This window comes from Ursus americanus, chromosome 2 (genome assembly GCF_024610735.1).
Source record: "Ursus americanus isolate L20-20 chromosome 2, mUrsAme1.1.p, whole genome shotgun sequence".
NCBI lineage: Eukaryota > Metazoa > Chordata > Mammalia > Carnivora > Ursidae > Ursus > Ursus americanus.
The window spans coordinates 86,887,156-86,909,096 of NC_142128.1; the positions used below are offsets into that span (position 1 = coordinate 86,887,156).

Here is a 21,941-nt window from a genome sequence, read left to right on the forward strand (position 1 = left end):
TCAATACTGAGTCAACATAGAGTGATTTCTGTGGCCAGCAGCCAGCTAGAGAAAGAACGGGGTCTCCAAATGGAGATTGCCAGATTCCCACGGGTTTGCACTACCCACTCAGGGAATCGGGAGATCTATTCTCTCATTTTGTCTTGGTCACTAATCTCCCTCTAGAATGTTTGATTTGTCACTCTTTTTTTCTGTCTTATTTTCTTCATCTCCAAAATAGAAGTTTTGATTAACTTATTTCTAAGATCCTTTCTAATTTATAAAGTTCTGTGATCTAGAAAGAATACCTTTTCTTATATGACCATTTTCATTCAAGAATTTTTGATTCTTTCCATTTGACAGATATGGAAACAAAACAATAATAATGCAATAATAAAAATCTTTCATTTTGTGTCCACCCAGGGATGCCACAAAAAAAAATCTTTATTATGTGATTTTAAAATACTGACCTATCAGATTATTTTTTTAAAGATTTTATTTATCTGAGAGAGAGAGAATGAGAGAGAGAGTGAGTGTGAGCAGGGGGAGGGGCAGAGGGAGACCAGACTCCCCGCTGAGCCCGCTGAGCAAGGAGCCCGATGCAGAGCTCCATCTCAGGACTCCGGGATCATGATCCGAGCCAAAGGCAGACACTTAACCAAATGAGCCATCCAGGCATCCAGTAGACTATTTTTTAATATGAGAATTTGAGCAGCTTAAATTTTGCAGCTTTGCTAATTTCTTAATTTAGCTTTGCTAAATGTTAAGAAAACTACAAAAAGTTCATTTTCCAGCAACTAATACTCCGTTTGGAAAGGAATAGAGATTCATGTGTAAACTGATAAGTAATACAGTAAGCAGTGTCGTGAGGCATCTATTCATTAATTTACTCACTCTGTTGGGTAAATTAGGGCTGTACACTCAGCAGGGAGTCTCCTTGAGATTCTTTCCCTCTGCTGCTCCCACCGCTCGTGCACTTTTTCTCTAAATAAACAAATAAAATCTTAAAAAAAAAAATTACAGACACTATGCTTCACCCCTAAACACATTAGCATATCATTAGAGTTTAGTATTTATATAGTATCATTTTAAGTGCCAAATAAATAGTGTAGATAATATATACAATGCGAGTTATAAGAAGGAATTATTCATTCATTCATTTCACAGATAGCTATTAAACACGTGCTGTGTGGCAGACAGGCTTCAGGCACTACCTGTTCAGCAGTGAACAAAACAAGAAGAATCCCTCCCCTCATGGAACTTACATTCTACTTAGTAAGAGAGACAACAAACAAGATAAAAAAGTAAAAGTCACTTGTGTTAGGTAGCGATAACAGTACCCGCTAGATAAACCAGGGAAGGAGGAAGGAGGTGTTTATCTATGAATGTGAAGGGGTTTGCAAATGCGGTTCCAAAAATGTGGCTAAGAGCATCTCTGATGATATTGGGGGGGGGGGGCGGAAGTTACTCCGAGTAGAAAAGTCCTGCAATGGAACTTGGCCCGGCGTGCTAACAGCACTGAAGAGACTATGGCTGGAACACACACAGTGTAGTAGGGATTGTGGTAGGAGATGAGGACGGGGAGGTGAAGGGGGGTAGGGTTTCAGCAAGTTACAGTGGATATCAATAGTTTAGGCTTGTCCTTAAAGAAAGGATGGGGTTGGATCACGAACGGGGTAGAAGGCCGTTCTGGTGAAGAGGCCATCCTGAGCCTTTGCTCATAGTCGCGGGACTTGGAAGGACAAGTATGTTCAGGAAACAGTGTCTAGACCAGTGTGATGGGAGCAGAGCACTGGTGCATAAAGGAAGAAGAGGTACACAGGGGTCAAATTTGAGATGTTAGAATTTGGATGTTTCCTTACCAACAGCAGTGAGTTATAGAAGCTTTTTGACCAGGTAATGGGGAATTTCGAGCAAACAGGATTTGGCTTCTTCCTGAGATGTGTCAGTAAGCAGCGGGTTAGTAGGTAAAGAGCCAGAGAGTGTTTCCTAGTGAAAACAAGAAGGTCGACGCAGCTTTAGCAGACTTCTTCTGTGGCTGGGACAAGTATGAAGAGTGCAGGGTCACTGAGCTACGTAGGTACAGCCCAGCTTTCCCGGGTCTGCCAGAGCCGGATGGAATGATCGCTGGAGACAGTGAGGGGCGGCTGGAGCCACAGGGTGCGAAGTTACAGGGGATCCGGCTCTTCCCAAGACTCAGTCACTCGATTTTTGAACTTTTTTTGTTGTTTATTATTATTTGTTATTTTTAAGAGAAAGCCAGTCTTAGGGGTGGGTCCACATTTTTGTTTTGTTTCGTTTTGTTTCTCGGGGCATTTAGGGTTAGGCTGTGTTATTTGGAGTCACAGAGTGAGAGAACATCAGAGTTGTCATTTCAAAGAAATGGGCAGGACCTGCTGTTTCTGACCCCGGGCTCAGCGTCAGCCAGCCGCTGCCTGGGTTGGAATCATGATTCTGCTACTTACTGCCTATGTGATGTTAAACACGTTATTTTTGTTTTGTTTTATTTTTTTCTCTTTGCCATGCATCCTCATCTGTGAAACAGGGCTGTATATAGTACCTACCTCTTAAGGTTGTGGTTAGGGTTAAATTAGTTAATACGTGGAAAGTTTTAGAACAGTGCCTGGTCCAGTAAGCACTAAATAATATTAGGTAGTCTCATTATCACTGGCCAGATTTAACTATCTGTCGTGTGCTTCATGAAACTGACTTACCTATTAAACGTATTTGTTTGAACTTGCCGAAATGAATATATATACATGTGTGTGTGTGTGTGTGCGTGTGTGTATATATATATATATATATATATATATATATATATATATATAGCCTGTAAGTTTAGTGATCATTTGCTTTAGTGATCATTTAACACAGTTCAAAAATGCTCCGGTCACCCAGTACTGAATATATCACGTGCGGCTGTGGGTTGCAGAATCCCATTTTAAAGTGGAAAAGATATAACATGTTCAGAATTTGCTGTGTTTTGTGTAAACAGAGTAGCCCACTTCAAGAGAATCTTAAAAATGCTGAGGTTTTGAAGTACGGTAGAGAAAGATTACACTTCTTTATTCTCTAGATGGAATTAGTTTGTTTTGGCCAATACCTTGAGGAAGACAGCCTCTCAAGTTTATGCGGTCTGGTGTTTTCATTTGCCATCTTTATTTAGATGTTAGTGGTATTGTTTAAAAATAGCCATGTCTCATGGCTTCTGTGGCATCTGATTCTGACTGATTGCTTACTTTGGTTGTTGCTTATTCATGATTGCAAACTTGAAAATGAATGGGGTAGTTCTACAGACGAGAGAGTGGCAAAGCTTTAAAAAGGGGTAGGTTTGATGCGGAGTTCAGAATGTGAAGTTAGTGTCAGGATGATTTCTTTGGAAAACTATGTGTTGATGTGTGAAGACTAAGACTACGTTTAGCTACGTGAAAGAGACAAAGCAGAGTTTGGAGGGGAAACAAAAGGACTATATTCTTTTATGAGAAGTCTGGGGGATCTTTGGCTAGGATGTGAATGCCATCAGATGGATGCAGGTCAGAGTTCAGACATGGGTCAAACAATTCCTGGCTTTAAGGGAGAACACATTTTTATTTGGGGATGCTAGCAATGGAAACTTAAGTGAGTCTTTTTTTGACACTTTCACAATTTACGACTTGTAAATTATAGGGCATTTTAGAATGTTCTGGTCTCCTTGGATCTTCCACTGGACCTAAATTCCATCAAGGAGTAGAATACATTCAGCTTAGTTATGACTGCATACCTATCCTGATAAGCATTAGGTGCTTGAGTCATTTTTGGATGAATGGATAAATGAATGCACTTACGAGAATACAGAAAATCTGGGAAGTGCTCACCAAGAATAATGAAAGTAAATTAAGTTCAAAAGGAGAAACTAGAGTCTGAGAGAGTCCCATTTGGAGGAAAAGAGGTAGCATTTTGGTTTGGTAATACTGCTCTAGGAAATCTGGTTTAGAATTTCCAATGTCTACATAAGGAAAGGGGACCTTAAATCAAGGAAAGAGAGATCACCCTCAAATGTAAGGAGGAACCCTGCATGATACAGTGGAACATGACTGTAAGGGAAATAGAGTGTTTTTTAATCTTTCAAATCTTTTAAGAGCATTTGGGATATTTGGGGGGGAGCACACAATTATCCTGAATTCTTGGGTGAATGGATTAGATCATTCCTGGTAGTAAATGAGAATTTTATTTTATTAAGAAATCATATATGTGAACTAGACTTACTGTGATGATCATTTTACAATATATAAAAATGTTAAATCATTTTTATGTTATATACCTGAAACTAAAATAATATTAAATGTCACATCTCAATTAAAAAAATAAACAAGCATCATATATATTTTAAAAAGTGACTTTAGCATATATCATTCAATTTTAAACTCACAAAATTTACCTAGACGTGATCTGGCTTGTGTTGGTGGAATCGCTCATTTCTGCTCTACACTTGAATTGCCTCATATTAGAGCCACATCCGCTTCCTTCTTCGCTGGATAGGGTTACAGCATATGGAAACATGATTTTTAATAAAAGTGGCCCTTATTTTTTAAATATAATTTTTTTACCTTGTACGGGTCAGGTGTATACAGATAAAGCAGAAAATATTCTGTTATTCTCTCAAAAGATGTAAATGATTATTGAATCTGCCTGGTGATCAGTTGCTGTTTTATTTTCCTGGGGGTGGGGGGTGGAGAAGAGTGCATTGACTCAGGGGGGACCAGAATTCAAAGTAATGTTTTATTGAAAGTTAAAGTTGTAAATGCTGGAGTATATTAATAAGAAAAGGCATAGCATATTTGAAGAGCTCTTTTCTAATAGGATAGATTCTCAAGTGTAAAATCATTTGTATGCATCTTTTTGTAATAATAATTTTAAATGACCCCCTTAATGCCAGGCACTATGCCTGTTGCATTAGCTTTATCATTTCAAAGTGACCCTGGAAAGTTTGCAAGCAAATTAGCGGGATAGGTACTTTAAAAAATTATTTTTAAGGGGGCTCCTGGGTGGCTCGGTTGGTTAAACATCTGCCTTCAGCTCAGGTCATGATCTTGGGGTCCTGAGATCAAGTCTCATATCGGGCTCTCTGCTCAGTGGGGAGTCTGCTTCTCTCTCTCCATCTGTGCTCTCTCTCTCTCAAATAAATAAATAAGATCTTGTAAAAAAATGAATTATTTTTAGATCTAAAATGGCTTCTTTATATAGTTTCTCTCCTCTAGGTCCTCACCTTCTCCCCCCAGGTGAACATCTCCCATTGTAAGCATCTGAAATTGCTTTCCACTGTGGAATTCAAAGATGAGATTGTGGTTTTCCACAAGAACGTTCAATAAGTACAGTCTACTTACATTTATAATTCCTAGAAGAGGTGGAGTTCTCATTTGTCTGGCTTCTGGCGAGGCGTTATGGGGTTGGGGGAGTCAGAGAGACTCGGTCACCTTTCCTTCAAATTTCTTGGAGACTGCAAGCAGTGTGGAAGACCGTGATGTGGTGTGTGGGAAGGAATTTACAATACTTGTTTAATGCCTCACAGGAAGTACATGTTTTTGTGGCTAGTGCATCTGAATGACATGTTACATGTTAAAAGGTGTGGGGAGATTGTAAATGTCAGTCTTCATAGCATGTCTGAGCGTAGCACGTCAAGTGGGAGAGTTGAAAATTTCCTCCAGTTCGTAAGTGATCCATTGGGCAACATGTGGAAGTGAGGATCCCAAGCCATGTGACAAGTCCACCACAACACATTCTGTATTACTCTACATGGCGGGAAGATCCTGTGTCTTCCCTTCTCTCATCCTGTCTTCATTTAAGAAGTCTTATCAGCCAGTCTAGAATTATGAATGTCTTAGTCAAGAAGTGCTGTGGGTGGCTATAGAAGGGACATTCTATGGAGAAGACAAACATGACCGTGAACACAGCACAATTGATTTTCCTTTTATTTATTAAGTTGTCAAGACAAGTAGGCATTAGATAGAGCCAGGCATTGAATATCTTAACATCTAAATTGCTTAGGAACCTGCCAGTCAGGGAGCCAGCTTTTTTCTCAAGTCTGTCATCACGTGGCACATTGGATTAGGAAGCCCATTCCAGCTTCGAGTCTTTCCATTGGTTCGAAAACCACAAAGAGTTGTAATGTCATTCTTTGAGTTTCCATTCTTCTGTGGTGTTTTTGCCCTCTGGAGATGAAAATAGTAAATCTAGTCTCATTTTAATACCAGCTTTCGTATATTTTGGGGGGGAAAAGCCAGACCATGTTTTATCCATGTCTTGTTTTTCTCACTAAATATCCAAAGCAACTTCATTCACTATAAAGTTTTCCAACCCTTTTTTGGGAAAGACTCCATTTGAAATTTAGGAACAGGGAACAGACATGATGTGTTGGGATGTGTGGTCTGAGCAGAGCTACCATTAGTAGAACAGACAGCAGTTACATCAATTGTTTATAAGCCTTTTTGACTTATAAGTGAACTCTGATTCATCTGGGCATGTGTAATTCCATTTGTATTGGGATTCTTGATTATTTTGTTAACTTCAAAGTAATTTGATATGCTGCCTTGATGAATAAAGGTCATAGGATTTCAGAGGAACTGCTTTGTGACCAGCCCATGATTTTATGTTTAGCAGCGATGAAATGTTTCTTGACAAGGACAGATCACCTCATGTTCTCCCCTCACACACACATGCACAGCAATTCAATGGGTATCTATTGATTATGTGTTGAATACCAAACACTGTGTAATGAACTAGTAATAGAGATCTATATAACATAAAGCTTACAGTTTAGTGGAAGAGGCAAATTCTTGTACAGATGATTTCAGTACCTTTTTCTTACTCACAGAATGCAGTCCTGAGAAATAGCCATGAACTTACTTTAACCTTTTGGAAAGCTCCATCTAACTTGTTTTTTTCCATCCTCTGAAACCAAAAAGAAAACAAAGCTGATAATCTATAGCATTTTGTGTTGCTTCCAAACACACCCTCTTCACCTTTGAAGAGGCATATCTAAGTTCTGTTCTGTCTGAAGGTATTGGGCGGGTTCACTCTAACTCTATTCTATGGTAACTGATATAAGAAAAATAATAGCACCATTTTACAATTATGCAGCAACCTTCAGAACATTTTCTCATTTGGTTCTCATAACAATCTAAAATTACATTATTCGTAACTAATGGCAGGGGAGTACAGAGAGGTCTTGCCATACAACAGATGTATAGTCTCTGGGAAGACACATTTTAATACCCCTTCTTCTCTGTGGATATTTTCCACAAAACCACAGTTGGCCCATTGGCAGGACGGAGTCCTCCCATAAACTTGGTTGCCTCACACAGTGTTGAAAAAATGAAAACCTGAGCCCCACCTCCCATCTGTAGATGTTTCCTGAGCTGACCATAGCTGGCTGGCCCCTGGTCCTGCTGCCACCATGGATGGGTGTTCTGTCTCCAGTTTATGACAGCCCACACCTGTCACAAATGCACTTGTGTGCATTTTCACCCATGCTTTCTTGGCCCAGGGATAGTTCCTGAATAATAGGCACAACATCTTCATAGTTTTTAGAGCTCAGGCAATTTTTAGGTTTCATGCATAATGACTGTAGAACTCAACTACTTCATTTTAGTGAAGGAGGAAAACAACTACGCAGAGGCAACTCTTATGTTTACTAAAATGGCTGATTAAATAGACTTACATCATGAAAGACTTATATCATGGAAAAAAGTATATATGTATACATATATATTTTTTTTTTTGAAATATATCCATAATGCAGGGTCTTCATGAAGCTACATTACTTTTATTTTTAGGCTTCTTTTAGGTTAAAAATACTCTGGCACTTAAAAATTGTTTTGACCTTGTTTGCATTATATGTAACACACAGCCATTTTATGACCTAATCTGATTAATACATTCTGTTCTAGGTCACTGAAATGTTTCTGGAAATGTCTCTTGAAGTTTGGTAAGTGCATTTATTTCATCGGGTGGAAAATATTGTGAGGGATCCACTGACTTATTCTAATTGTTAAAGGGTAAACTTTAAAAATATGAAATAATTCTGACAGCTTTGAACATAAAAAACATGTTAGACTTTTCTTTAGCTCTTCCCTAATAGCTATTGCATTAAGAAAGAAGAAATTTAATATTTTTCCTTAATTTTTCTGTAGTTTGGTCTTTCAATAATAGTCTAGGACTTATAAGGTCAATAATAAGAGCTTTCAGAGAGTCCTCTCTAAGGTTCATTTCCCATAGAAATGAACAAATACAGTTATTTAAGTCTACTTTTCATTGTTGATTCAGGTAGATATTCAAAAACACGAAAGTAAACATAACAGGAAACTCTAAAAATGAAGAACTGAAAATTGAGACTGTTTTTGTTCACGGAGATCAGCAGGACTCTAAGCAGTCAAGTTCCATGAAGCATGTTGCTCTTTCAAAGCGGTCTCCAAAAAAAGTGTTGGAAAATCATTTATTTATTTTCAAATGGTGCATCTTAGAGGAGTCAGGCCTACCTGGAGAATTAGCTGGATCTCACGCTGAGTTCACTACCTCCCACCTCCCTCAAAACTCTCTGCATCTCCTTGAACTTCTCCGTTGAAGTGGGTTTTACCAAAGTAACTAGTATACATTTAATTTACCCAAACACCACATATATTACTGTAACATTCTCCTATCACCTGATTTGCTACATGAATGAGGATGGATACATTGACATTGGGTTAGGTATTTCTTTCTCTTATTTTGGTTTGCGTAACACGTTGATTCAACTTAGTAAATTATTACATAAATCACCACTGTCCCTCAAACTATGTCAGTAAGTATCAAAGGACAGTCCAAGTAACTGAGTTGTGTTATTCTGCGTTGTGTTAATTCTTGCTTAAAAGTAGTATATATTAACATGAGACTAGAAAAAGTTTTGTTATTTGACAAGAAGTTCATGCTGTTTGTCTTAATGGGAAATGATCTTCACTGGTATAATTAGACCTATATTATGTAAAAGAAATTCACTTTAACAAAGGAGAGTTATCAATAATATAGGAAAAAAACTCAGCTAAATAAGGTACATATGTCCAGAAGCAATTTACTATATGTTTATAATGAACGTTAATCAAACTCTATTTTTATATGCTCATTTGTCTTGACTCTGAAATGGAAATGTTTTTTAAAGAAGAAGTCAACTTTCCATGGAATGTCTTCCATTAGATATAAAATAAAATCAAGAAAGAAAATTAGAGTTAAAGATAATACATAAGGGGCGCCTGGGTGGCTCAGTAGGTTAGGTGTCTGCCTTTGGCTCAAGTCATGATCCCAGGGTCCTGGGATTGAGCCCTTCATTGGGCTCCCTGCTCTGCCTGGAGCCTGCTCTTCCCTCTCCCTCTGCTGCTCTCCCTGCTTGTGCTCTCTCACTCTCTTTCTGTCAAAAAAATAAAATCTTAAAAAAAATAAAAAGAAAGATAATGCATGAAAGAGGAACTAAATGAACCAAACTTCTCTTACTATATTTACTATATTTATAAAATCACTCAACATTCTGAATTTTCTTTTACATGTTTACACTAATATCTTCTAAACATCCATGTTCATTGCTCTGTTCATAGATTGTTTTTTTAAAAAAATCATACTCCTTGTGCTTAATGTAAGATAGTGATCAGCATAGTGTATTATAAGGAACATGAGTTCCAGAGTGAGAACTTCTAGTTTTAAATCTGCCTCTTACTAATTATGTGAACAGTTGAAAGATTTTTAATAACTTTTTTATCATTTGTAAAATAAGAAAACAGTACATTATAAGCGTATTTTGATGATGTAATGAGATGTTCTTTAGAAAAAGCATATATTGTTTTATATTAATATAAAATAGAAAAGTTTTCCACATGTGCACCACATGTTCATAGTAAAACTGTAATCATTTACAGAAATTAGAAGCAACCTCAATGTTCATGGATAAATAAATTATACTCTAATCATATAATGGAAAAATTCCATAATAGTAAAAATGTTTGAATTATTTCTATTATATATCTATTTATGTGAATTTCAGAAACAAAATGTTCCATGGAGAAGAAATTGCAGAATACATACAATTGATAGCATTTATTTAAAAAATTAAAAACCCATAAAATGACCCGATATATCATTTAGAGATATAAATATATACTGTACAATTATAAATTAATACATTGGAATAATAGAGAGAAAGTCTAAGGTAATGGTTACTCTAAAGAGCAGAAAAGGAAACACAATTGAGGTGGATTTGCAGAGATAACAGTGCAGGTGAGATTTTTGTTTCTTAAAATGGTAGAAGGTACTCAGCCTAATATATTATAATAAATAATAACAACAGAGAGTTACCCTAAGACTTGACTTAAAAAATGCTCATTCAGTCCGATCTCTTTTCCTCCTTGTTACCTAAGCCTCATAATAATCAAATTTAATAACTATGTAATCCATGTTTTAATATACTATACTGACCATTTTTTATATTGGAAAACATGGTTAAATTATCTTTTTAAAATTTACAATTAATTTTCTTAAAGTAAATGTCCAAAAATAGAATTACTCAAAGGGAATACACATTTTAATTATTTTTGGTGCTCATCGCTTAATAACTTTCAAAAAAAAAGTGTTTTGCAAATTTTTATTCCCAAAATAAATATATAATAACAGTGTTACTTTGCCTTTCCCAAGTACTGGAAAATAGATACTTCAAATATTTCTTAAAAATTATTAATAATAGCAGTATTTCTAATATTTGCTACTGACACTAAATATTCTTGTTTTTCATTTTTAATCGTATATGCTCTTTTGTGAGTTATCCATATTTGTCCTTTGGGAAGTAGTAATTAAAATATTATTTGCAATGATCAAATATCATTACAGAGAACACAGCCCGGAGGCTACGGAGTGTCTTCTTTTGGTCTATATTTTACGAGGAAGAAATACACTGAATTAACAGAAATTAATTCATTCTGAAGGGAAGGACTTACTTTTATGAATAGTAAAGAAACAATATTTGATTAGCGAAGTTCTTGATTTCTACATTTGTATTTCTTCACATCATGACATAGATTTCTAGGTTTTCTTATTCTGTTTTTTTGGTTTGTTTTTTTTTTCTTTTTTGTTTTGTTTTGTTTTAATTCAGTAGCTGGTTTTAGAATTCAGTATTGGACCTGTCTCATTTGTGAGGGATTGTTGCATTGTGGAAAATACATCACATATTTGCTCTGTGATCCTAACCTCTCAAAACTTCAGTGTTTCTGAACTGTGATATGGAGTTATAAAAATAATATATTGTATAATAATGTGAAGATTTACACCCATTATTTCTGCAGTGACACATACCTATATTTCTGGCATAGTATAGCTATCTGAGAAGTTGCAGCTGTCATTATTAGAAAGGAAGGGTGTACAATGTAACGGTCCCAAAATCCAGCCATAAACTTACTTGCGGTTGTCTAAAGTTCTACCATTAGAAGTTCCTTTTTTTTTGTCACAGGGGTACATCTCTTAGACAAGGCAATTCATTAAAAATAGTATTTCTACAGGTGTGCTTCTCAGAACACAGACTCTTTGGAATGTTAGTGTTACATCATGGAGAAGTGGGGCATGGGGGGCCAGGGGATGGCATTCTTGATCACGTAAACGCAGGAAATACTGTGCCAAACAGATCTAAACAGGTTTATTCTCTGAAGCGCTTCCCGAAGTCCTCACTATGATGAGATGAATTTATTAGGGGCTGTTTGTTTGCTTGTTTTTGTTTTAAAAGAATCTCCTACTCCTTATTTTCTGGAAACATGCCTTGGAACACGCAGCTCTAAGACAACCATCATCTTATAGCCTTGTGTCAGGTCCCCTGCTAGGAGGTGGCTTGAGGGGAGCCGTGAGCATGTATCAGCATAGCTACCGGGGACTGGCTCATTTATAACAAGGCTTACTGGGGACATTGGCTCATGACTCTCCGTTTTATATACAGTTCATCCCCAGACCTCCGATTCAGTATGGCTCTGTGTGATCAGGAGAAAACTTTCAGACAACAGAGAAAAGAAAACATAAAGGAAAACATGAAGAAACTCCTGGGTCCGGAGAATAGTGAAGGCTTGTATTCTACACGCGATGTGAGTTGGAAATGTTTCAAATGTTATTGCAATTTAATAGTCATGCTGTTTGTACGGTCTCCCAAATTGTACCCAAATATGGAAATATTGAGATTGATTGAGCATTCTATCTTCAGCTTTTTAAGATAAGGTAAGTGTTTAGTAAATACAAATTCTTTGAGGAAGATCATCACAAATGCTGCCCATATTTAGTAATATTGATCAGATAGAGTTTTAAAAAGATGCATAGACATACGTATGCACAAACAAGATGTCTATTAGTAAGAAAAGTTTAGCCTCAGATGTAAAAGAGTCATTGAATTTATTTTATTTTTATTGTTTCTTAATTGAAGTGTAGTGGACATACAATGTTACGTTAGTTTCAGTTCTGCAGCATCCTGATCCAACAAGCCTATTGGTTATGCTGGGTTCACCACATATTAGCTACTATGTTTCCATACAATGCTATTTCAGTACCACTGATGTATTCCTCGTGCTGTACCTTTCATTTCCGTGATTTATTCATTCCATAACATGAAGCCTGTACCTCCCACCCCCTTCACCCCTTTTGCCCTTCCCTCCAACCCCCTCCCCTCTGGCATCATTGAAATAACTTTTTTTTAAAGATTTTATTTATTTATTTGAGAGAGAGAGAGCGAGAGAGTGAGCATGAGCGGGGTGAGGGGCAGAGGAAGAAGCAGACTCCCTGCTGAGCAGCGAGCCCGATGCAGGGCTTGATCCCAGGACTCTGGGACCTGATCACGACCTGAGCTGGACACAGACACTTAACCGACTGAGCCACCCAGGCATCCCTGTAACTATTTCTTTGGGTATTCATTTCCTTATGAAGGTTCCCATGTCACATAAAACTTACCTTAAATAAATCCGTATGCCCTTCTGTTAATCTCTCTTGTCAGTTTAATTTTCAGACCCAGCCAGGGACTTTAAGAGGGTCGAGGAAAACCTTTCCCTTCCCTACAATGGCAGGTCCTCCTGGAATTGAAGACTTAGTTGGTCAGGCCTCAGGGAAGGAATGAGTTTGTTAGGGGGAAAAAAAAGCAGGAAATGGATACTTTTGTTAATTCCTGGCCGTCAATTTCATTTGCGAGACCCTGTCTTGCAATCTGTGTTTGCCTGCCTCACTGCTTTCCAGTTATTTGCAACAATTATTGTTTTCACTCCCAGCTGCTGACCTACCCTCTGTTCCCCTCACAAACTGATAGACTGGCCTCTTGATCAGAGAGAGGTCCAACAGGCATCAGATGACTAAGCCTTCCTTTCTTGCCAGAGGGTTGCCATAATCCATAAATTATGCTATCCTTTGCTGCTTCCTTCTTGAATTCCATGGAGGAAACAGCTCCTTTTCTTTCAGATGCAGATCAATGTCAGATATGGATTACCAGCCCCAACCAGGAGCCCCAATATATCAATTGCCTTAATTGTCCGGTCTCCCCAGACCACTCCCCGGTGCAAATGACACATGTCTCCCTACTTAGTGCAACATTCTCTACCCTTCACCTACTGCCTCCTCTTTGTTTTCATCATGCCTCTTTGGTGCCCTGTAGCAGATCTTCCCCTGTGCATTCTTTAAATATAAGAGTTCTTTGCCTTAGGCTCTCTTTCTCCCCATTCTGCGTTCTTCTTAAGAGTTTTCTCTCCAGGAGCATCTGGGTGGCTCAGCCAGTTACGCATCTGCCTCAGGTCATGATCCCGGGGTCCTGGGATCGAGTCCCATATCGGGCTCCCTGTTCAGCAGGGAGTCTGTTTCTCCCTCTCCTGCTCCCCCTGCTTGTGCTCTCTCGCTCGTGTGCCCTTTCTCTCTTTCTCTAATAAATAAAAAAAGTCTTAAAAAAAATTTTTTTTCGCTCTCTTCCACAATGTCAGCCCGCACCTGTGTCCAAAGAACTTAAAACCTCCCTTCTGAGCTTCAGACCTGAACATCTATGCACCTGCTTGATTTCTTCACTGGTATCCCTCACATCTCAAACTCAGCACATCTAAAGCTCAACACAGCGCCTCTCTTTTCTGTAGTTCCACCTATGCTTGTCCTCCCTCTGCCCCCCTTCTGTTCGCTCTCAAACCAGAGCTGAAAAATCCTTCCACCGCTGTCAGGATTGGCCTCCCAGCATCTCTCCAACTCCCGTTTTTGCCAGTTCGCACCACACTCCTTCACTGGGTGCCTTTTAGCTCCACGTCTCCTCAGAACCCTTCCCCAGTTGGTACGATTCCAGACACTGTTCCTTACCCCTGTAGCGTGCTTCCCCTGTACCCGCCCTCTCCCCTCCCCACCAGCTTTTCAGGTGCTAGCACCCTCCTTCCTGTTCTTGAATCAGTACATATGTAGCTTCTTCTGAGGCTGTCCCTCACCAACAGCCTCCCTCCTGAGACTGTCGCCCTCACCAGTGACCCCCTCCTTCCCTCCATGTCCCTTAGGTCTCAGTTATATTCTCTGTGGCATAAATATACACCTTATCTTCTCAGCATTGACGACACTCGGACTTAAAACATACTTGGAGAGATATTCCTTTCATGTCTGTTTCCTCCAGCAGAATGAAAGCTTCGTGAAGATCAGGACAGTGTGTGTGTGATTTACCTTCATGTTCCCAGTAGCTGGCGAAGCTCGTAGCACATGGTAGACGCTCGGTAAATGTCGTGGGAGTCAGGGCACAGATTCGGGCAGTGGCTTGGCGCTGCACGCAGGGGTGAATTAGCTAGGGAGAGGGATCAGGGACTCAGAACTGGGGAACACAGCATTGGGTTGTTAGGGAGGAGACACATACTGAGGAGAGGTTTTGGACGAAAAGATCTCCATTAGCAATGCACGTGGGATGCATTGGCGCAGTTGTCCCGTTGGCCTTTGTCCTTAGGTTTTCCTTTTGCAAAGGGCAAATTGCTGCTACAACCCTCCCTATGGACTCCTTGTTTTGTGGGAAAAAGGGTTTTCCTGGGAAAATGAAACTTGGCCTAATATTCATACAAATTGGCTTTCTGCAATGGGTGGAGAATGAAGTAATTATGTTTCTCTCTGGAATAGTCTTCAAAAAATATTAAATTCATGTTTTTGGAAGTCATTCTTGGAATTTAAATTTTTACTGTAGTTGTTTTCATTTGGTCTAGAGTTTTTTTCTCTTGTCCAAAATAATTAGTTTAGATATATTCAGAACCACCCATTCTCACAACACATGGGATAGTTTCCTGTTTTTATGTTAGTCCTTGGTCAGGGGTCCCTTAAGCTCCCAATTCCCTTGCTCTCTGATGAGACTTCACTTTCTCGTCGGTTCTGGCTAATAGCCTCCTTACAGTATGTAGGACAGGTTGTCACGGCAGCTCGACAAAGAACAGTCCTACATAATTCTCGGTGCAGAGACTGTGCTTGTCTCGTTCCCAGTGTTCAACAAACAGACAGCATCCAGTTTAGGACCTTAGTGTCAAATTAAAATCCTGAATAAATTGGGGCACGATAAACTTGGACACATTCCTTCCTTTCTGTGCTTCACTTGTAAAATGGAGACTGTCTCTAATTAGGTGAAAGGAAAAGTACTACTGCTTATAGGGTTCCAGCACAATCTGTAAGGGCACGTAGTAGTTGTTCAATAAAATAGCAGCTATACCGCTTGAGTATTGCTGTTCTGCTGCATAATGCCCGAGGGCAATCTTTGTCAAATTTAATAAAATCTTAGCTCTTCTGTCTAATATAATGAATTAGTCAAAAAGTTAAGCTGCCTCATAACCCAAGAGTTTATTCTCTTAAGTACTAAGACTTAAAAAATGTATTCTCAGGAGACCTGGGTGGCTGGGTTGGTTAAGCATCTGCCTTTGGCTCAGGTCATGACCCCAGGGTCCTGGAATGGAGCCGAATCAAGCTCCTTGCTCAGCGGGGAGCCTGCTTCTCTCTCTTCCTCTGCCCTTCCCCCCACCCGCTGGTGCTTTCTCTCACTCTCTCTCTCTCTCAAATAAATAAATAAAATCTTTTAAAAAATGTATTCTCAATAATAAAAAAAAAAGTTTTAAAAATTTATCAATTTGAATCATTTGGAGGGAAGTATTTCTAAAATATGCCATTCCTTGCCGGGATTGAACTGATGTGAATGTTCTCATGTCTGTTTCATTTGTAATCAGCTGCCATTTCTCCATGCTTTCTGTGCTTCCTTGAAGTAATTTCTTCAAACCACTCCTTTCTCTTTCAGCTTTATTGTTGTGGAATTCAAATCTGATAAGCAAGCTTGTTGTTAGCACAGTGTCTCTGATTAGTGTAATTTCTCTGTGAATAGAGGCCTGGAATCTTTCCTATGAGTAAGAGCTGTAAGACCGTGTGCATGCGGATTTTCGGCATAGTTGGATTGTTCAGAGGCCATTCTTATAAATTTTCTTGTCTGAAAATAGCTTTTGGTCAGATGAAGTTTCCAGATTACAGTCTTATGGGAAGGGAAATGCCACTCTATAGTTTTTGTTCTCTAGTAACTGACCGTAGGAAGCCAAACTGGTTGGGGGACTAAAGTCTGGAATTGGAATAGTAGGGAAGCGAGAGAAGGGAATTCCACTTAAACCTTCATCAGAGAATAAAACAAAGTGTTTCAAGGCAGAATATATGAAATAACTTCAGTTTAAACAGATAGATGGCTTCGGGTGAAGTATCAAGTAGACCTTAAATAATATATTTTGCAAGTGCTATTCTGTACTTGTTTGCCATATAAATTAAGTGAAAGACTAGAGAAAAGAGAGCCCATCTGGTGACAGAGGAGGAGGCGAAGCAAAACCATTGCTGAAGGAGGTGATAGAAGTCAGGCTTGAGTAGTTCATGAGAATTTGTATTCCTTGTATATGTTGTTTCCGTCTTCCAGAATATTCTCCCTCTTAATTCCTACCTTTATTGTGATGACAGAACTTCGTACTATCAATTCTTTTTTTTAAGATTTTATTTTATTTGTTTGACAGAGAGGGAGGGAGGAGGAGCAGGGGGAGGGGCAGAGGGAGAGGGAGAAGGCCCCCTGCTGAGCAAGGAGCCTGATGCAGGACTTGATTCCAGGACCCTGGAATCATGACCTGAGCTGAAGGCAGACGCTTAACCAACTGAGCCACCCAGGCACCCTGTACTATCCATTCTTATTTCCCTCTTAGATTGCAAATATTGCAAGGCAGACAGTGTGGAATTCCTAATAGTGGGGGACAGGGAGGTGCGCTGAGCGGGTATGGGCTTCCAAGGGTCAAGTTTCAGGATTCTCAAGGTGGACTTGGAGTTTTTCTATCTGAGGTAGTGGTAGGATGTGAACAGCCAAGGAATAAGAGAGCTGGAGTTGGTCTAGAAAGTAGATGTCCAAGAGGCCCAGACTTTACCCAGTAGGGTTGTCCACTGTAAGGCAGGTGACGACTGAAGACTACAGAGCTCTCAGAGAAACAGGCTCAGGGGGAGGCGGGCGGGAACACACGTGTCCAAGCAAGGAGGGAGGAGGCAGATGCGGACAGGTGCTGGATTTGTTGCAGGTTTAAATTCGTTTTATAAATCAAATGGACATTATGTGAGGGAGCTTACTGGGTTGAAAGGGCCAGGGGCCAGATGAAAACAAAATGCTAGTAACAATAATATATTTTAATTTCATGTAAACTCACTTTTTAAATTTTGCATGTGCAATTATGCACTGCGCTAGAAAAAATCGTAAATAGGTTGAAACGAGATAATATGTACTACTTTCTGTACGTTTCGTGAAGCAAACCAAGTCAGTGTGTTCCTTCCCTTTGTGTACAAAGAAGTTGCCTAAGTTCCTGACCAGAAATGGACCGGACAGCACCTTGGGAGGACCGGTACTGGGCACAGGTTGGTGGGGAGGCAAAGCCCACCATAGGGATTACCACTTTCCCAGTCGGGCAGCCATGTCCGTTCCTACCATTGCCGATACTGTGGAGATGCACTGGCAAACTCAGTTATCGTCATCTTTGCTTCTATCCGCTAATCAAAAAAATAATAATCATAAATAATAATTATTACTACGAGTGAAGACCTAGGATGCACAAACAAGCAGTCTAAAGCCTAAACTGTTTTAATATTGGGATAATCACTATGATATGTTCATTCAGTCTTTAAAAAAAAAATCAGTGCTACTTTTTGGTTCTCCTTTATACTTACAGGGTTGGTGCTCTCCTTCTCAATACAGCTTCTCTGACCCCTTTTCGAGGTTGGTGGGGAGTGACCAGTTGAGGGTTGCAAAACTAGGTCTTGGCTACCTCCTTGGATGTATGTTCAGGTGTTTTGACTTGTGCTTTGGGGCATTGGGGCTGGGGGCTGGTTGGCACTTTGGAAAACTGGCTTTCAGTAAAAACAGAGGAAAAAAGTGTTCTGATTTGACCGTATTTTTCTCCAAACTGGCAAGAACAGAGAGATGATTTGGGGCAAATTAAAGGGCATAGAAATCAATTTCAGTAATGTGGAGTTTGTGACATCTTCATTCTTAAGTTGCCTGCTTTATTCACAAAAAGAGAAAAAGGAATAATTTCTAAGTGATAATTGCTAACAAAATCCAAGCCCAAACACATAACAATTCAAGTGATTATAACCATCTGATCTATGATACGAGCAAGGAACTGGCATAGAAAATACTAATACTTAACTTTTTTGACTTATAGTCCTCTTTCATAGTAGTCAATAAAATGATAAACTTTCTTAGAAATTAAAAAATGTATTTAATCAACTGGACTAGGTGTCTTAAAAAGTACTATAAGTAAAATATTTTAACTATATTTAAGTATATTTTAAGTATATTTAATATTTAAAGTATAAATACCTTATAATGAAGTGAATTTTCATATGTCACTAAAGTTATATATTAAAAACACTTTTGTCCCACTTACAAATGAAAAGCGTTTGTTAAATGAATAATTTCCCAAGGAAAAATATTTCCCTTTGTGTTTTTCATAATTTTGAGCATCGTTTTTAAGACTTGATCATTTGGCCCAGAGGTAGTTACATACTTTTCTCTCGCCTCTTTAAAACCTGAAATGGGGTGATTGTAGGTGAGATTAACATTCAGATCAGTAAATGCCAACCGTAATGTGCGTGGGCCCTGTCCAATCATTTGAAGCCTGAGTACAACAAAAAGATAAGCCTCTCTGAGCAAGAAGGAATTTTCCAGCAGACTGCCTTTCTCTTCACCTGCACCATTGGCTCTCCTGGTTCTCTGCCTGCTGGCCTTCAGACTAGAACCACATTATTGACTCTCCTAGTTCTGGAGCCTGCTGGCCCATACTGCAGATTTGGACTTGCCATTTCATCCTAATTTCACAAGCCAATTCTATATAATGAATCTCTTTGTAGATGGGTAGGTAGCTAGATACATCTTGTTGATTCTGTGTCTCTGGAGAACCCTGACTAATACAGGAGCCAAGGAAGCAAAAGTCTTTATATAATTTTCAGACCTTAAAAATCTATGAGAAAGTAAAAAAAAAAAAAAAATCGTTAAGCACTTGAGAATTTTCTTTTGCAAGGGAGGAAATTAATAATATCCATAAGCCCATGCATCAAGGTAATGTAATCAAGACCACAGGATTTTTGGTAAATGAAAATTCATTTCCTGTTATCATACGAGAGAAGTATGAGAAATATTCATTGATATCATTTATGCACAAATACTGAGGCTTTTAGGTCTAAATATAAGCTAAAACCTGTCAACAACATTTATTTCTTTGATTCTTTCAGATTTTGAGCCAGGACTAACAGCTGCTTCTTATAACTCCTCAGTTACTTCTTTGAAAGTTATTTCAGAATGACCGAGGCTATTAAAACATCCAAATTTAGCCTCCGCTTATTACGTAAAATTGGGCTGATATCATCCAAAGTGATCCACGAATCTGAAATATAAATTACCTAAATATCAAATGGTTTCTTTCAGCAAAGATTACTCTTTCTTTCTCAACAGTGAGTAAAAGGAAAGAGTGAATTACGGTGTCGGTGACACCTTCGTTCACGTCGCAGTAGCTGCGTCCCTGTGTGGACAAGGTATTCTGTGCATTGAATACCTCAGCATCTGAAAAATGGAAACGATGATCTCCTTTCGAGGGCTGGGAAAATCAGATGAAATAAATTGAATAAAAGTGCCCATGCTTGTGCTAGACACACAGTATTTTCTTGATAAGTCGAACCTCCCTTTTTAATGTTAACAAAAATGGATACTTTTATAGTTTTATAATTCATATTCTGCATGAGTTATAGAATCTGGAGTGTGACCAGGAGCTAAAGGGCTCAAGGTTGTTAATTCTACCCAATATTTCTACATGTAAGGTAACTGAGTCCAAGGAGGATTTTCTTTGCCTCAGGTCACGAAGTTAGTTGTTGGGAAAAGCTTTCAGAGATCATGGAGCGGAGTGAATTAAAACTTTGGAGGCTGACAGATCCAGCTTTGTGTCCACAGGACCTTACTTTCTAGCTTTGTGATATGGAAAAATTAACTCCTTTGTGTTTCAGTTATTTTATCTTTAAAATGTAGGTCATGATAAATATATACCTCACAGCATTGTAAAAATTAAATGATACACATAAAACAGATTAATTCATGTGTAGTAAATACAGATGAGATTTGTAATCTCAATAGTCATTCAAATATTTGACTATTCAATTTTTATGTACAAGTAGCTGACAGGTCTTTCACCTGATAACAGCTCAGATATCTGACTTTAAAATCTTCCCTGAGGGGCGCCTGGGTGGCTCAGTTGTTAAGCGTCTGCCTTCGGCTCAGGGTGTGACCTGGGATCGAGCCCCGCATCCGACTCCATGCTCCGCTGGAAGCCTGCTTCTTCCTCTCCCACTCCCCCTGCTTGTGTTCCCTCTCTCACTGGCTGTCTCTCTCTCTGTCAAATAAATAAATAAAATCTTTAAAAAATAAATAAATAAAATAAAATCTTCCCCGAAAACTCTATTTAAGAATTTACTATAAAGCAATAATGAAAATAATGGGTTATATAAATTACGAATTCCAGCTTAATAAGCGTCTATCTCCAGAAAATTCCTAACAACATAGACATTCATAAGTATGGGTTGGGCTAGTGGCTTATGAAGAAGGACATCTGGGGAGCTGTTTTCTCAGGATTAGAGAAAGCCTTATGTTCAATTTTCCAACTTTTTTTATTAAATCTGACTCTGAACAACAGTGCAGGTGGTGTGTTATGTGTTGAACAGTGTAATTTGTTACTAAGAATTTTCTTACTATAAACTGTCTGATTTACATTGGGTTTAATGTTATTTTCAATAATGTAACAAGTAACCAAATCAACAGGCTCAAATGCCCCTGAATGATTTTTGAATATAAACAATCTTCTTCCTTCTACAATATCAACCCTAATACTTTTTTTCCCTTAAAGCCCTTCTTAATCTTATTTTTCTAACTCCCTAGTATATTCCTGCTGCAATAAGAAGACTGATCTTTTGGCCCCCAAATCACATGCCCTTTTTTGCTCATGACTGTCTTTCTTGGCCTGACCTTAGGCTCAGTGCTTGGCACATGACAACAGGAAATGTTCACTATTATAATTATTACTTTGCCCATAAACTCAACTCCTTTTTCAAGGCCTAATTCACACTCCTCCTCCTTCTCACTTCTCTGGCCTGCTTACAACTACTGTGATAGCTAATACTGCCATGTGCCCCGTTCCCTTGCTGTATAACCCACTTCTGTTTCCTGTCTTAGCTATCTTTCCCCTCCAGACAAGTTTTTAAGAACTTGGGTATTTTACTTTATTTACAATTTCAACATTTATATTTGAAAGCATTCTGTACATCTAAACATGTACAGGTTCAAAGCCATTTAAATTGCTCCATTGCACTGAATGCGGGAGTGTGTTTTCATGAATGAGGTCTCCAACCTGCGTCCCGGCTCTTTCAGT

The 21,941-nt window shown here is 38.7% G+C and overlaps 1 protein-coding gene across 4 annotated transcripts in view; it reads left to right on the plus strand.

Moving 5' to 3' along the window:
• The window catches only part of PLA2G4A (phospholipase A2 group IVA), a 154,719-nt gene that overhangs the window by 74,559 nt on the left and 58,219 nt on the right, over positions 1-21,941 (plus strand). For all 4 annotated transcript variants that reach the window (XM_045811363.2, XM_045811364.2, XM_045811362.2 and 1 more), the window contains 2 exons: positions 7,905-7,942; positions 11,954-12,095. In XM_045811363.2, the coding sequence (XP_045667319.1) occupies positions 7,905-7,942; positions 11,954-12,095 (180 nt within the window). The remainder of the gene's footprint in view (positions 1-7,904; positions 7,943-11,953; positions 12,096-21,941) is intronic.